At 37.7% G+C, this 13,671-nt stretch overlaps 2 protein-coding genes across 3 annotated transcripts; one reads left to right on the top strand and one right to left on the bottom strand.

Moving 5' to 3' along the window:
• Nucleotides 1-319: 319 nt before the first annotated feature.
• LOC121885909 (lysosomal membrane ascorbate-dependent ferrireductase CYB561A3-like) lies at nt 320-3,966 on the bottom strand. Of its 2 annotated transcripts, XM_042395737.1 has the most exons (6): nt 3,354-3,966; nt 2,972-3,160; nt 1,832-2,040; nt 1,571-1,725; nt 1,207-1,363; nt 320-989 (listed from the first exon to the last, which is right to left on the bottom strand). In XM_042395737.1, exons 2-6 carry the CDS (start codon nt 3,156-3,158, stop codon nt 963-965), a joined length of 735 nt encoding a protein of 244 aa, XP_042251671.1. In that variant the 5' UTR covers nt 3,159-3,160; nt 3,354-3,966; the 3' UTR covers nt 320-962. The 2 variants fall into 2 exon arrangements, with proteins under 2 accessions (XP_042251671.1, XP_042251670.1); XM_042395736.1 differs by having other exon boundaries at nt 2,972-3,966.
• Nucleotides 3,967-6,023: 2,057 nt separating this feature from the next.
• On the top strand, nt 6,024-10,326 carry LOC121886146. Its single transcript, XM_042396075.1, has 2 exons — nt 6,024-7,179; nt 8,374-10,326. The coding sequence occupies exons 1-2, from the start codon at nt 6,886-6,888 to the stop codon at nt 10,324-10,326; spliced, it is 2,247 nt and encodes a 748-aa protein (XP_042252009.1). The 5' UTR covers nt 6,024-6,885.
• The last annotated feature ends 3,345 nt before the right edge of the window (nt 10,327-13,671 follow it).

Here is a 13,671-nt window from a genome sequence, read left to right as displayed (position 1 = left end):
ACTACACTGACCTCTTGTGGTATGAGCCTGTATTACATTAGGCTATAACAACACTGCAGCTTTAGTTATTTAGTAGGTTTTTTTTTATTATTTAGTAATTTAAAAACAAAACAGACATATTATTATATGACAATGAAGAAGATAGATAGATAGATAGATAGATAGATAGATAGATAGATAGATAGATAGATAGATAGATAGATAGATAGATTTAAAACATAAAACAAAGACAATCAAAAACAACAACAAAAGAGACCTAGAATATAATTGTCAATGAAAAACACACAACTAATCCATCAGATAAAATCCTTGTCTGCAGGTCAATGACAGCAAAGGTAAGGGCCAAATACTGTATCAAGAGATTGGTTTAAGACAGTGGATTTGTAGGCTCAACCTCAACCTGAAGTTGCTGAGGCTGCAGACCGACTTTGAGTGTCTGGACAGAATTGTGCTGAAGGTGGCGAAGATGGATGAAGCACTTGGCCTCATCCAAAAATAATCAAGTCAGGATCCAGAAAGCTCAAGCAGGAGACAGTCATACAGTGAGCATGTGAGAAGCATCTTTATTCTATTGCTTCTTTTATTGATGATTGGTACACTTTGTAGGCTCGATCTATTATGCTTTCTGTCAGTTTATTCAATAATTTTTCAATCTTTCATATTGTCTTAACCTCCATAACCAAACCATAGGAGTGGTGCAGTGTTCAACATTAGAAATACAAGAAATATATCAAAATATCCATCTACTACACTGGTAACTGCTATTATTTCTCTAGTATATCAAAACAACATTATAACAACATGGAAAGTCATGAGTCAAACTTTAAATAACAAAAAACATGCTTTTCTTTTACTATTTATATTCATGTTAATCAGTGAAATCCAATACAGTCATCATCTGGCTGGAATGAAAACCTGCATAATCTGGGCTCTCCACAGTGCAGAGAGTATTTACGGTGTTTTCATACGCCTTCTTCATTTAGCAGAAGCTGTAATTAAAATGAAATGAAGTTATTAATTAATTCAGAAAGTTAAAATGCAGATACAGAAAACTTGAAATGCAACGACTGTGAGTGAACAAAACAAGATGTTGTATCCCAGCAACACGTCAGGTTTCAGAAAACTGACTCCAACAATGACTAAACTGTACTGTCTGTATTAATTCAAACCAAAAGGGCAGCAACACGATGACCTATTATGACTCACATGGACACTTTCATTGTCTGTCTCCGGCCGCCGCCATTTGTTTTTGGACAGGATTCCAAAGACCATCAATCCAAATGCCACGATGAGGATGCCAAGGGAATTTGCAAACTTTGTTTCCACTGGCAGAGAGTTGTAAGGTTCACCAGTGATTCCATTACTACAACAGATAGAAAAATCAAGCTAATAAGTTCAGTTTCTTGCATGGATCATTTTGGGCATTTACTGATTTGTAACATGCCCGTTCCTTCATCATGATTTTTGTAATGTTGTGTAAAATTATGTGTGATTTTGGCTGTTTTCAGGCTGAAATAAGGGTGACGATTAATTGTCATCAATTAGATATTACTATATACGAGATACTTACAGCGTAAGGAACAGCTTCTCATTGATACCACTGATGCAGGAGGTCAGACTGAGGATCAAGACTGCTTTTCCAATCCAGATATGGACAGGCTTTAAGGCGCTACGGATCCACAATGGAGGATAAGGAAACAAGAAGCCAGCCAAGCCAAGGACCCACTATCCATCAGCAGGTGGAATTACAAGAAGACAATGATTTACTGTTATATATTTTTAGAGCAATAGGAGATTTCCATAGAACTGTGTAAATGTCTGTCATCCGTACCTGAAATGCAAACATGACTACAGTGCAGATGCCCACCCAGCTGTGCAGAGAGTACAGGTTCGGGATGTGGAAGCTTCTGTGGAAGTCAAACACGGCGCAGAGGCCCAGGACGGACAGAAGCAGAGATAAAAGCATAAGCCCAGCATGCACCAGTTTCCAAGTGTGTTTCCTCTGCTTCCAAGTGAACGGTACACGATACACAACAACCGCTGCAAACACACAGGGGTAAAGATAATTCAGGATAGTCGGGAAATAATTTAAATAAGGAGCGCATTTGATTTCTTCTGCTTTTCATTTAAACGACTGAATAGTTGCTTAATATTACTGTTGTCATGTTAAGATCAAATTAAGAAGTCAGATGTTATTTTCATGTATATTTGACATTTAAATCATCTAGCTGATGCACTCATACAGTAAAAAATATAATGAGTTCAATGTCTATATAGATTCTTTTCAGTTTTACGAGTTTTATGAGGTCTTATTAAAATCATAAAATCCTCCCTGAGTGATAAATAAAGTAGCAGATGAAATGCTTCCAGGCTCAGTCAACTGCAGCAAAAAAAATAATTTCAGCTAAGACACCAAGGAGAAATGTTGTTACATTACTAAACAAAACCGAGATCAATAACCAGAACTCTTCTTTAATATGCAATCATTTTAGAACATAACATTGCTCACTTTTCATTGTCATACACTTCCTGTACGTGCACAGGAGGTTCAAAAGCGTGCACAAAAACCTGTAAATGAATATCTTTTTTCCAAACGTTAAGGGCAATATTTTGTTATATTTTCTGGTCTTTAGCGGTACTCAAATGAGCCATAAATGATAGATGTTGAGCTGGTAAAGGGCTTGACTGACATTTATTCAAGGGTTGCAGAAGCTATATGTTGTAAGCATACATGTAAGCTATTGTTTTTACACTTAGAAATGTTTGTATATCTGCTTACAACTTCATTATAGTGTCTTATTCATTAATTAATTGATTATACACTGCTTGAACAAGGGGGACTAAAAGAAAACAGTGCCACATTTGAGGTACAATGATGTGTCAACACTGCTACAGAGTCAAGCAACAATCACCACAGTAAATGTTTTCTGTAGTGCTGTAAAGAGATTGTCATATTTACATAGTAACTTACCGATGCCATACAGAACCACCAGCCCAGACACCATGAGAACAGGATGCCAGTTGAACTGCAGGGCAGAACCATCCCAGGAGAAACCACCTCGCCACCGTGAGCTCCAGCAGATCACACACAGCACACAGAGCAGGCCCAAACACAGGCACAGCACGTAGGTGACATAGAAAAACACAGACGCTCCCATGTCTGTGAGTTTGGGAGGGAAGGTATATAATGTAACACTCTGGAGCAAATACTGTCTATTAAGTTATGAGTAGAACATAGTGAGCTCAATTCACACATAAGCATCTATGTTAAAAAACTTTTAGCATTATGATTTCTTCTTTGACTGACCTCAACTTCTCAAAAACAAACTGTCCACATGAAGATTCATACTCACCAGGCGAGTTCTTCTCTCCACCGCAAAAACTCCTTTCTACCTAAAGATGTTCCCAAACCATAACTGTAACATCAAATTTCCTGTTGTTCCACTTCCTGTTTTGGAGCCATTCCTTTGTAGATTATCTCAGGCTGTTAGCATCTACCAGGAATCGCCTCTGATGTTAAATATGTCTGGTGGTTAAGAGTGTGATGGGGGTCTGTTCAGTCAGGGGGGCGGGGGGGTTGTGACTAAGACATAATTTCCCATCTATCATCCTGTTAGTGTTATTAGTTGTTCGCAAGCAACTGGTTACAAAATCCAAACAGATTTCCAGTTTCATAACATTTTTTTGCTTGGTCATGTTGATTTGCAATGGATTCTGGATCTCATAAGAGGCTGACTGTGAATTGAAGCATTAACAAGGCATATTTAACAGTGTTTAGGTAATGTTAAAGTAATTAGTAGCACTAATTAGTCAGATTAAGAAATTTGCAGTCATAATTTAAAGTCATATTTGTCAGCGTATTATTATTATTACTTTAACTTAACCACATGATGGAAATGAAAACTGATCAAGGCTATTAGATAAGATATCATTTATCTTTGCATAACATGCAGCCATTCCTAGAGATCTGTTCAACTTGATGATGATTTATAGATCAAGTGTAGTAAACATGAGCCAATGAGCCAGTTTTTTATAACTTCCTTCTATAAGCAGACCTTTAACTGGCTGGATTGCCTGCATTTTTTTATTTTGTGCATATACTGTTTGACTGAGCCACAAAGAATTGTGTTATGAAGATTTCTTTTCTTTTTCAAAACAGCCATGTGTGTGGTTCAGACCTCTCACCGTTTCACCTAATTTAGCACAGACATCCCAGCGTGAATAAAGCCTCCACAGCCTCGTGAGATCTGGACAACAGAGGTTGATCACAAGAGGTCAGTCACGTAAGAATAGTGAGGATAAATGGACGTATAATCTCATTTTACTATGTAATGACACATGCAAAGGAAGGAGGACCGCTGTGAAGCTGACCAGCACTTTTTATTGGAGAGATACGTTGACAGCATGTTAACAACTTCCATATTTTGACATATTCAGGTTCAGTGACAATGCATCAGCAGTTGATGTGGACAAGTTACCTTTGACCTGCTTGTGACAATGAAATAATGCAATATTCTACTTTATCATTGACTGTATGTGTGCAGAGAATAATGGATAGATGGTCAAATGTGATATTCTACACATCATAGAGCAGCACAGTAATTGGAGCACTCAAAGCCATGTTGAGCAGGATTTGTTTGGAACAAATGTTTTCATCATCTTCACCCTCCACGAAGACGGACAGGAAGTGATGAGCTTCCCAGGGCACTTCTTGAGTCTGAGAGGCCAGCACGCGGATGCATTTGATGTCACTCTTGAATTTGAACTTTTTGTCCTCAGGAGGTGTAGATTCATGACCATCGGACTCAGAAGCGATGAAGGCGTCCATCTCCAGAGCCTTTTCCGCGATGAATACTCTGACATTCCTTTTGCTGTGGTTGCTCACCTGGCAAGCACTGGTATTCCCCATTGTGTTATGACTGATATGACTGACTGGTCGGGACTTCAGGTCTTGCTGGAGGCTGTAATTTTAAGAAAAACAGTGATGTTTCTCATTGCCTGGCTTAAAATTTTATTATTCCTGCAGTAACAGCCGTATCTCTCTTTGGAATACAATAGTGACATTTTTAATGTAAGTAATATAGCTTTTCCATTCTGATAAAGGGGAATTATAAACACCAATTTAGTCTAGTATAGATTCACAATTTTTCAGTCCCAATTTTATGCCCTAATACAATTTTCAGGTGTCCAAAATCTTGCTGTAGTCATTCCTCCTGTTCATACTGGCCATTAAAAGATCCTTTTCTAACTTGTTTACAATACAAATGATGAGGGACAAAATCCACAACCCCTCATTCTGTGCAAAAAGTTTATTTGAAGCCAATTAGAGGCTTCAGCCCTCCAAATGAGTCAGATCAGACTGAGGTATTGTAATGCCTCCGTCTTTTTAGTGCCAAATTATCTCTTTCTGTTACTATCTTCCACTGCAGCTGAACAGAGAAACACTGTCAGGAAGCAAATGGGGATTTTTTTTACTAAAAAGACTGAAATTTGGGAAGATATAAGCTTTATTTGACTAACTGAGACGGCTGAAGCCTCATATTATCTTCACATAAACTTAAAAACACCCTGTCACTATGGAGTGGATCCTCTAATGGTCAGTATGAACAGGAGGAATGATTACAGCAAACAAAACCTGTTTCAGTGTTCATATGTTATACTGTATATGAATGGAAGTGAAAATACATCGGGCACAATACTGCCCTACCATTTTTAATGATTAAAACTGGTTGTTTTCCAGTTTTAGCCATTGAAAGAACAGCATACATTCCAGCAAATTAAGGCTTGAGAGCTACCAACACATATAGAAATTCTTTCTTCTTATACGAGAAACATGCACTAATTAGCATTTACTGTAATACGGATCAGGTTTGGTTACCGTTAAAGTATTTTCTTGATGTCTAGTCTGGTTCAAAGACAAAGAATGAATTCTTACCTGCTGATACAACGAAGGCGAGGTGACAGTAATGAACTGTGGCTGCCTTCCTGGCTTTAGCAATGTGTGTCTAATGAAAAAGGTCAGATAATATGCAAAAATTTGTCCGCAGCTAGTACAGGGCAATATACTTTATGCACCTGCTTTGAAAGAGAGAACAGAAGAAACAAAGTGGTATCTTTTATACCCAGTTTAAACTCCTTTATTGCAAGCCACATCTAATTTCAATTCATGTTATGTTTCCATGTTGCATGCTGTGAAGAGACATTCATAATATGACTTAACAGAGTCCTTAACCATATCAAAAGTTACTGCACTTTCTTTTAAGAATAAGGGTAATTGGTTTTTATTTACAGTAATGTGTCCTGTCTTGCAGTTTGGTGATGTTATTCTATGATTTTCTTATTGCAAACCAATCCAATGACAAGACCAAAACCAACACTGTGTTAGTTTGTCTCTCAATACTTTCTGACTTTCCTACTTTGTATGTGACTCTCTGTCACAAGCCCATTGGTTCCTCCTGAAGGTGTAAATCTTTAAAACCAGGGCACACATATATAGTACACAGTTGGTGCTCTATAAGATAAGAAATAAGAAGAAAATGGGAATACCAGCAGACGGCTTTAATATATACTCTGAAATTTGATATGGTGTGAAAGAATATTACGTTTGCTCTCGTGACCAGTATACAAAAAATAACCAGTTGAATTTTAAGTGGATAAACCACATAACTTATTATTATGAGGAACGTGATCACACTTTCCTATTAGGTTTAACACCGTGAGAGTGATAGAAAGTCTCCTCTTTGTTATTACACTACCTTGTTAGACAGAGCAGAGCCTTTATTTTGTATATGGTTTGCATATGAAAAGTGAGATGAAAAAAATGCGGTTAAGATAAGAGCGTTATTGTTGGGTTTATGCTGCCTTCCAGCACTCTTTCTCAGCGCAATGAGGTCGTGGCTGCTGCTAGTGTCCCTGCTTGTCTCTGATCTGTGTCCCCTCGGAGATGGGGACTGGGTCATGGATTACTTTAGCTGGAGTTTGTGCAGAAAACTGTTTCTCAATGGACAGAGGACTCCCAAAGGACTGGGGATACTCGAGACCCACACTGAGCACCCCAGCATGTGTATCCACAGAAGTTGTGTGTATGTTGCTGTGCAGCACAAACAGAAGACCTCCCCCTTTTGCTGGGAATACACAGTCCATGAGGACCATGGACACAGGAGTGATATTCCACTACTGGTACGCTCAATTGTTCTCTCTTGATGTAATGAATAATAATAACTATTGCCACTATATTCCATAAAAAAAATGTACTTTTACCTTATTATATATTCTCTGTGCTGCTGCTCCCTGCTGTATGCATGAATTTTCAGCATACCAGATGGTACCGTCACATTTTGCAAGGTAATCTGTAAGCATCTTCCAAATTAGACTACCTAAAAGCATGAAGGTGATCATTGCATAAATAATAACAACCAGGTGTATTTCCCTACTAATTTCACACTGCTGATAATAAGAATATCTGACAAGCAGCATGTGTTTGTACCTGTTTAGAATATTTATAGGGGGAGCAGAGCATTTTCAAGCAGTTTCCTATTGCAGTAGTGATTCAATAAGAGAAACTTTAACTTTCCATGTTCATTTGAGTTACTGAAAGAATAAGTGCAATGGTTGTGGAAATATGAATTAATCCCTTTGAGAAACTCATCTCCTCTCTTCTTACCCTGATGACAGTGAATGTTCTACGTGGTCGACAGAGTGTGTGTTAGTGTGCTGAGAAGGGCCACATGCCATTTTTAGTGAAGAGAACATGCTGAACATGGAGAGCAACACACTAAAGCACTAGAAAGAAGCCATTAAAAGTTCAAAATGGGTGTAGCATTTGGGTATTAAACCAAAGTAGGCTAATGGGCAAAGTCAAATTTTACACAGATAACAATGAATGCACGGTCCACAGGGTGTGTATTAGCGTGCTGAGAGGACCACATGCCATTAAAATATGCTGAACATGGAGAGAGACACATTGAAGCATTAAAAAGAAGCCATTAAAACGTTTAAAATGTCATTCTGTGTTTTAGAAATCAAGAGTCTACAGGCATAGTGGCTCTGTGAGGCTTTAAGCTAAATGCTAATGTCAGCAAGCAGACATGCTCATGCTAAGAAATGCTGCAATGGTGATGCTCAACAAGTAATGTCTTCTTAGTTTAAGGTGTTAGCATGCTAGCATTTGTTAATAAGCACTTAATAGGTACTTGGTCATTAATTAAATATCTATAAGTCAAATTTTGACCTGATGTTACATTAAGTAGTAGTGTAAGTTGTCCCATGTATGATGACTAATGAACTTGAAATGGTTGTTTTTATGTAATGACTCCTACATTTGTGTTTTTGTTGTTTTGAAACTGATTTTATTTTCCATTTCTGTCTCTTCAGGTTGTTTTGTCTTTTCACAGAAATGGAAAAAGTGTCGCAGCATTTCTAGTGAAACCCGCTGTTACTATAGCAGCGATGCATGTTATTAATGGAGCCACACTAACTAAGGCTGGTGCTGAAGCCAGTCATATAACCACGGATATAATAAAAGATCTCCCTGATTCTAGGCCTTCACGGTTAGTGCATCATCACACAACTGCCTCGGGCCACAAATTTCATGCTTTCTTACTGGGGAAATCTCAGAGCTGGGCACCTGCCACCATTGTTCAACTGCAGAAAATGCTGACGAAGAGTTGCAGTGTTGCTACAACTGTAATTATTCCCCGCTGTCTTAAAGAGGGTCAAACAAAAGCAGCAATGACCATCAGGGAAATATCTGAAAAACTGTTTGCAAAACCACAAATGAGACTACAAGAGAGCAAAAAGCGAGCGATGGACATTAAAGTTCACATGGACTATCGTAGGCGACATCCTGCAACAGCTTTAGTCAAACAACATGACATTCTCCCAGCTGCTACTCTGCACTCTGGCAGCTCTTCAGTGAAGGCTTCAGATACATCACAGTTAGAGAGACACGGAAATAGAGCCAATATTAAGAAGAAAAATGAACATTTGACCTCGGATGAAGAGTCCATGTTGCAGAAAAATGTTCAGAAGCAACTTTCTTTAAAAGCTGCATCTACCAGCGTGAATGATGATGGATTTTATCTTACAAGGCAGCTCTTGTTGGTACCCAGAGACAAGAAAGAATCCATAAATGGACTGCGGTATAAGATAAGGGCTGCTCAGGATCATAACAAAGAAAGATTCAATGAAAAGATAATCACAAAACAAGCAGAGCTCAAGCAGCCAGAGGGACAAAGTGAAACCGGACGATCGCATACAAATACTATTGAATATATCCTACGAGCAGACTCTACACATAAAACACAAAATAATGATGCTGGTCACAAACAACTGTTTACTGAGGTGGGAGAAGAGGTCTTAATAATGTCATTGCTTCCAGACACAGAGACAGAGACACAAACAAAACCATCATGTGAAATAAAACTTATTTTGAATGCTGACACTGGCTGGAAAACTATAAATACACCCATAAACGAGCTCCACACAATTAAAGTTATAAAAGAAGGTTTTATGATTCAACCAGGTAATTCAAAACACGCATTTCCATTAAAAATCTTCACAACTGATCCAAAAGAAATACACACAAGCCCAGCATCAGAAATCACTACAACTACTACTGCGACTACAGCGTCTGCATATACAAAAGAAAATATAAAAGAAACCACAAGGACAATAGAACATCCACAAACTGATGGTGTAACTCATGAAAATGTGGGCATAAATTATACTGAACAAGAGGAAAATATGCCGTCTGAAGATTCAGTCTTACCTTCACCACCTGCGCACAAAATGATAGAAGATACAAAAGCAGAGACAACTGCAGTAAACACAGAGATAAAACAGACAACACCAATTATGGAAGTCTTCAAAATAAACGGCACACAGAAAGCAGACAGGCTGCTGCCAAATACAGAGGAGACTCAAACAACCACAATGAATCCAGAACCTGAGACTGTCTACGAGCCCAGATTCATAAAATATAAACCAGGGAATATACAAGCTACGACTGCAAAGTCATTCTCAGGCCTCAGGATGAGAGAAGACATCCTAGAAGATCTAACCAGACTTCACGAAGGCATAAAGGATGAAGAAGGAGCATACGTATCCCCAGCTACAACAAACAGGCCAGGAACTAAAAGAAAAGAAGACCAAGATGATCCAAGAGACAATAGAAGAGAAACAATCCCCAACCAAGTGACAGATAATCTTCAAAAAGTAAGTGAAGTTTCAGACTTCTATGAAAATCTGTGTCAAAATAAGATAGATACTGTGCTGTATGTTGTTACTGGTAAAAAAAAATACACAGAGTTTCAGAGGAAATTATAGTTTAAAGGTGCAGTGTGTATAATTTAGTGGCATCTGGTGGAACGGACTCAGCAGAAATGGAATATAATATTCACAAGTGTGTTTTAATTAGTGTATAATAACCTGAAAATAAGAATCAGTGTGTTTTTGTCACCTTAGAATGAGCCCTTTATATCTACAGAGGGTCCTCTTCCTCGGAGGCCGCCATGTTTCTACAGTAGCCCAGAACAGACAAACCAAACACTGACTCTAGAGAGGGTCTTTCACATTTTTCACAGTTCTCCTACATGCTTGGAAGGGGAGTGAGGGGATATTCAGTTGGTTGCAATCTGCAACTTCACCACTAGATGGCACTAAATCCTACGTACTGGTCCTTTAATACACAGAAATATATGTGTAACAGAATGCAGAGATGAATAAGAAATGCTGTATGCAATTACAGGATAGGTTGTTTGTAAATTACAGAGATAAATCTGATTGATTGACTGATGAATTTGTAAGGAAAAGTAGAGGAACTTATCCACCATTAAAAGTATTATTATTATTATTAAAATGAATTATTTTGTTGTTATTCTCATTTACTAAATCTAAAAATGTATTTTGATCAATGTGCTGTTCTCTAAGATGAAGTGAGTCATGTTTCAGTGATTTTTTTTGGCCACATTTGTCAACAGTGCTGATGAAAAGTTCTCCTCCACAGATGACAGATGACACTGCGCCCCTCTGCAGAGGTTTAATACATCGCACCGAAGATGGGCTGAAACACTGCAAGGAGAGATTTTCAGGAAGGACGATTTCCACAAGGGAACCTACAAATGCATTTCAGGATACAGGAGTGCAGGAGAAGGGACATAAATCTATCAGAGACAACAATGACGATGAATACGATCATTTCTATTATTTTGATGGAGCAATGAAAAGAGTGCAGTATAATTTTTACCCCTATTACAAGAGACAAAGACTCCGAAAAAGGAGCCATGAAAACACGGAGAGTGGTGTTCCCATAGCAAGAAACAAAGGAGACGCTCATGAAAATCTCCTTAGTTACATCCAGCGTCTTACTTTGAGGAATAAGATCAGACAATCCAAACAAGAGAAATTCACTTCTGCTTGAAAATTTAACACACAGAGTGACTGAAGCACCTGAAGCATGAAATAAAAATGAAAGATGCAAAATGCAGATTCACAGTTAAGCATTAAGTCTATATTTTTATGATAATAATTGCACACTAACTGTGACTAATGGCTTCACCTATTGGCCAGTAAATTAAATGCAGTATGTATATGTTAAATGCCAAAATGCTGTCAGTTTAGCTATGCTTTATACTTTATGTATTGTATGCTGCTGTTTTATGCTGTTAATGTCCAACAAAGTAGCAAAAACATTACTTCTACCTCTGATTGCTATTTGTAGTATATTGTATAGTATATTATATATATTATTATATTTTAGATTTGCTTTAAGATGTCCTCACTTATGCTTAAATGATAGGTTTGCAATTTTTCAAGTCTGTCTTAAAACAACAGTCAGTTGTTTTTCTTGCTGTAATGATTTCTCCTGTTCATACTGGCCATTAAGATTCATAATGCACTTTCAATGTAAGTGATAAGGTACAAGTCCACAGTCCTCACTCTGTGAAAAAACGTATTTAAAAGTCTATTTGAAGCTAATATTAAGCTTCAGTCGTCTAAATTAGTAAAAACTTTCAAAGTTAAAGTCTATGTGCCAAATCCCCTCTTTTTGTTATGATGTAACTTAGAAGATATAAACTTTATTTGACTAACTCAGACAGCTGAAGCCTCATATTACCTTTAGATAAACTTTAAATACATTTTTGCCTTTGGAAAAGATCTTCTAATGGTCAGTATGAACAGCAGGAATGATTGTCATACATACATAATTTGTTTTTGTCTTATTATCTCGTCTGTTAACTAATGTGTTGTGTGCATGTACATAATCTTTGTATTTGTCCCCTATCATATTGAATTTTTGCTATTCATTCATAGATTTATTGTTTCTGTTCCTAATATGTGCAATTTTGAGATTTTCTGTGAATGTAAAATACAACATGAATCACGTAGATCTGTGTATAGCGTATAACGTAATTTACTGTAATGTGTAATTTCTGGGAAACTGTATTGCATGTACACTCACTTTAATTAGTATGCTAATGTTATTAAGTATATATATCGATTACACTTTTACGCATAATGATGTTCTGACTCACTTTGTTCCTCCTGCACTCTGAATTACAGCGTGATTGTCTCTATTTTAATGTGTTCCTAGTTGAGTATCTCAGCACCAAACACATTGTACTGAACATTTTTATTGCACTAGCGAAGAAAGGCAATTCCAATTCTTGTTATGCACTAGTGAGTCAAAACATAATTTGTCTCACCGACATTGCTTTTTAATATTAGTTGAGTGCTATAGGTGTGTTGGGAGGCAATTTACAGCCAACGAGGCCATCTAACTCAATGGGCCTTTTTCACAGCCAACAGTTTGGCTTGTCATAGCAGGAAAATACAGGTGTAATTAATACCATTAACGATGGCTCTGTTCCATCTGTGTCAGCAAATCACGTCAGTGAGCCAGCTTGCACAATGGCGGGGGCCTGGAATAAGTAAAGCTAAATGGATTTCAGCCCTTATTAAATATTATTTACTACACCTGTGGTTTACCTGCAATTACATTATTTTTATACTGCTAATTTGTTTTGTAAGAAACGTAATTGCTGCATAGATTGTGTTCACAGGCAACTTTTTTTTTTTTTTTGTCCCCTGAAGCAGTGTTTTTCAATCCTGGTTCTGTTTTAGATGTTTCCCTGCTGCAACACACCTGATTCAAATGAATCTCTTGTTATCAGGCTTCTGCAGAACTTGATGACAAGCTGATCATTTGAATCAGGTGTGTTGGAATAGAGGATCTAAAACATACGGGGCAGGGGTTACACCAGGACTAGGATTGAATAACACTGCCCTGAAGGAAGCGCTACCTTCTTGTACCACACAGAATATAAGGAGAAAAGGTTTCACAGGCCCACATTCATCCTAAGAAACACACCTTTTGCCAGGGCAGCTGGATTTACTTTTGATTTTCCATGCTGCATTAAGGAGGACAAGATGGCTTTAATAGATGTTTTTCATGGCACACATTTTCACTTGTTACAGGTGTAACTAATAGCATTAATAATGTCTACATTCCAGTTAGGTGTACAAGTTCTACGGTGCTCTGAGTACCCTGGCTTATTGGCACACCAAAATTGTGCAGAGCCATTATTAACGTTATTAGTTACACCTGTGTTTTTCTTAATATGACAAGTCCAAATATCTGCCGTGAAATAGGCCCATTACCTGAGGCCGGAT

The sequence above is a fragment of the Thunnus maccoyii genome, chromosome 19 (assembly GCF_910596095.1).
Source record: "Thunnus maccoyii chromosome 19, fThuMac1.1, whole genome shotgun sequence".
Classification (NCBI taxonomy): Eukaryota; Metazoa; Chordata; class Actinopteri; order Scombriformes; family Scombridae; genus Thunnus; species Thunnus maccoyii.
The sequence above is the reverse complement of the archived record's forward strand: the minus strand, read 5'-3'. Positions and strand labels throughout refer to the sequence as shown.

Bases quoted from the DNA above. Each gene is read 5' to 3' on its own strand.
- LOC121885909 (XM_042395736.1), bottom strand. From the start codon at position 3,158: ATGGGAGCGTCTGTGTTTTTCTATGTCACCTACGTGCTGTGCCTGTGT. The intron at 1,364-1,570 runs GTAAGTATCTCG...TATCTGTTGTAG, and splicing joins GAGAAGCTGTTCCTTACGCT to TAATGGAATCACTGGTGAAC. The intron at 990-1,206 runs GTGAGTCATAAT...TTTTAATTACAG, and splicing joins CAGACAATGAAAGTGTCCAT to CTTCTGCTAAATGAAGAAGG.
- LOC121886146 (XM_042396075.1), top strand. From the start codon at position 6,886: ATGAGGTCGTGGCTGCTGCTAGTGTCCCTGCTTGTCTCTGATCTGTGT. The intron at 7,180-8,373 runs GTACGCTCAATT...CTGTCTCTTCAG, and splicing joins GGAGTGATATTCCACTACTG to GTTGTTTTGTCTTTTCACAG.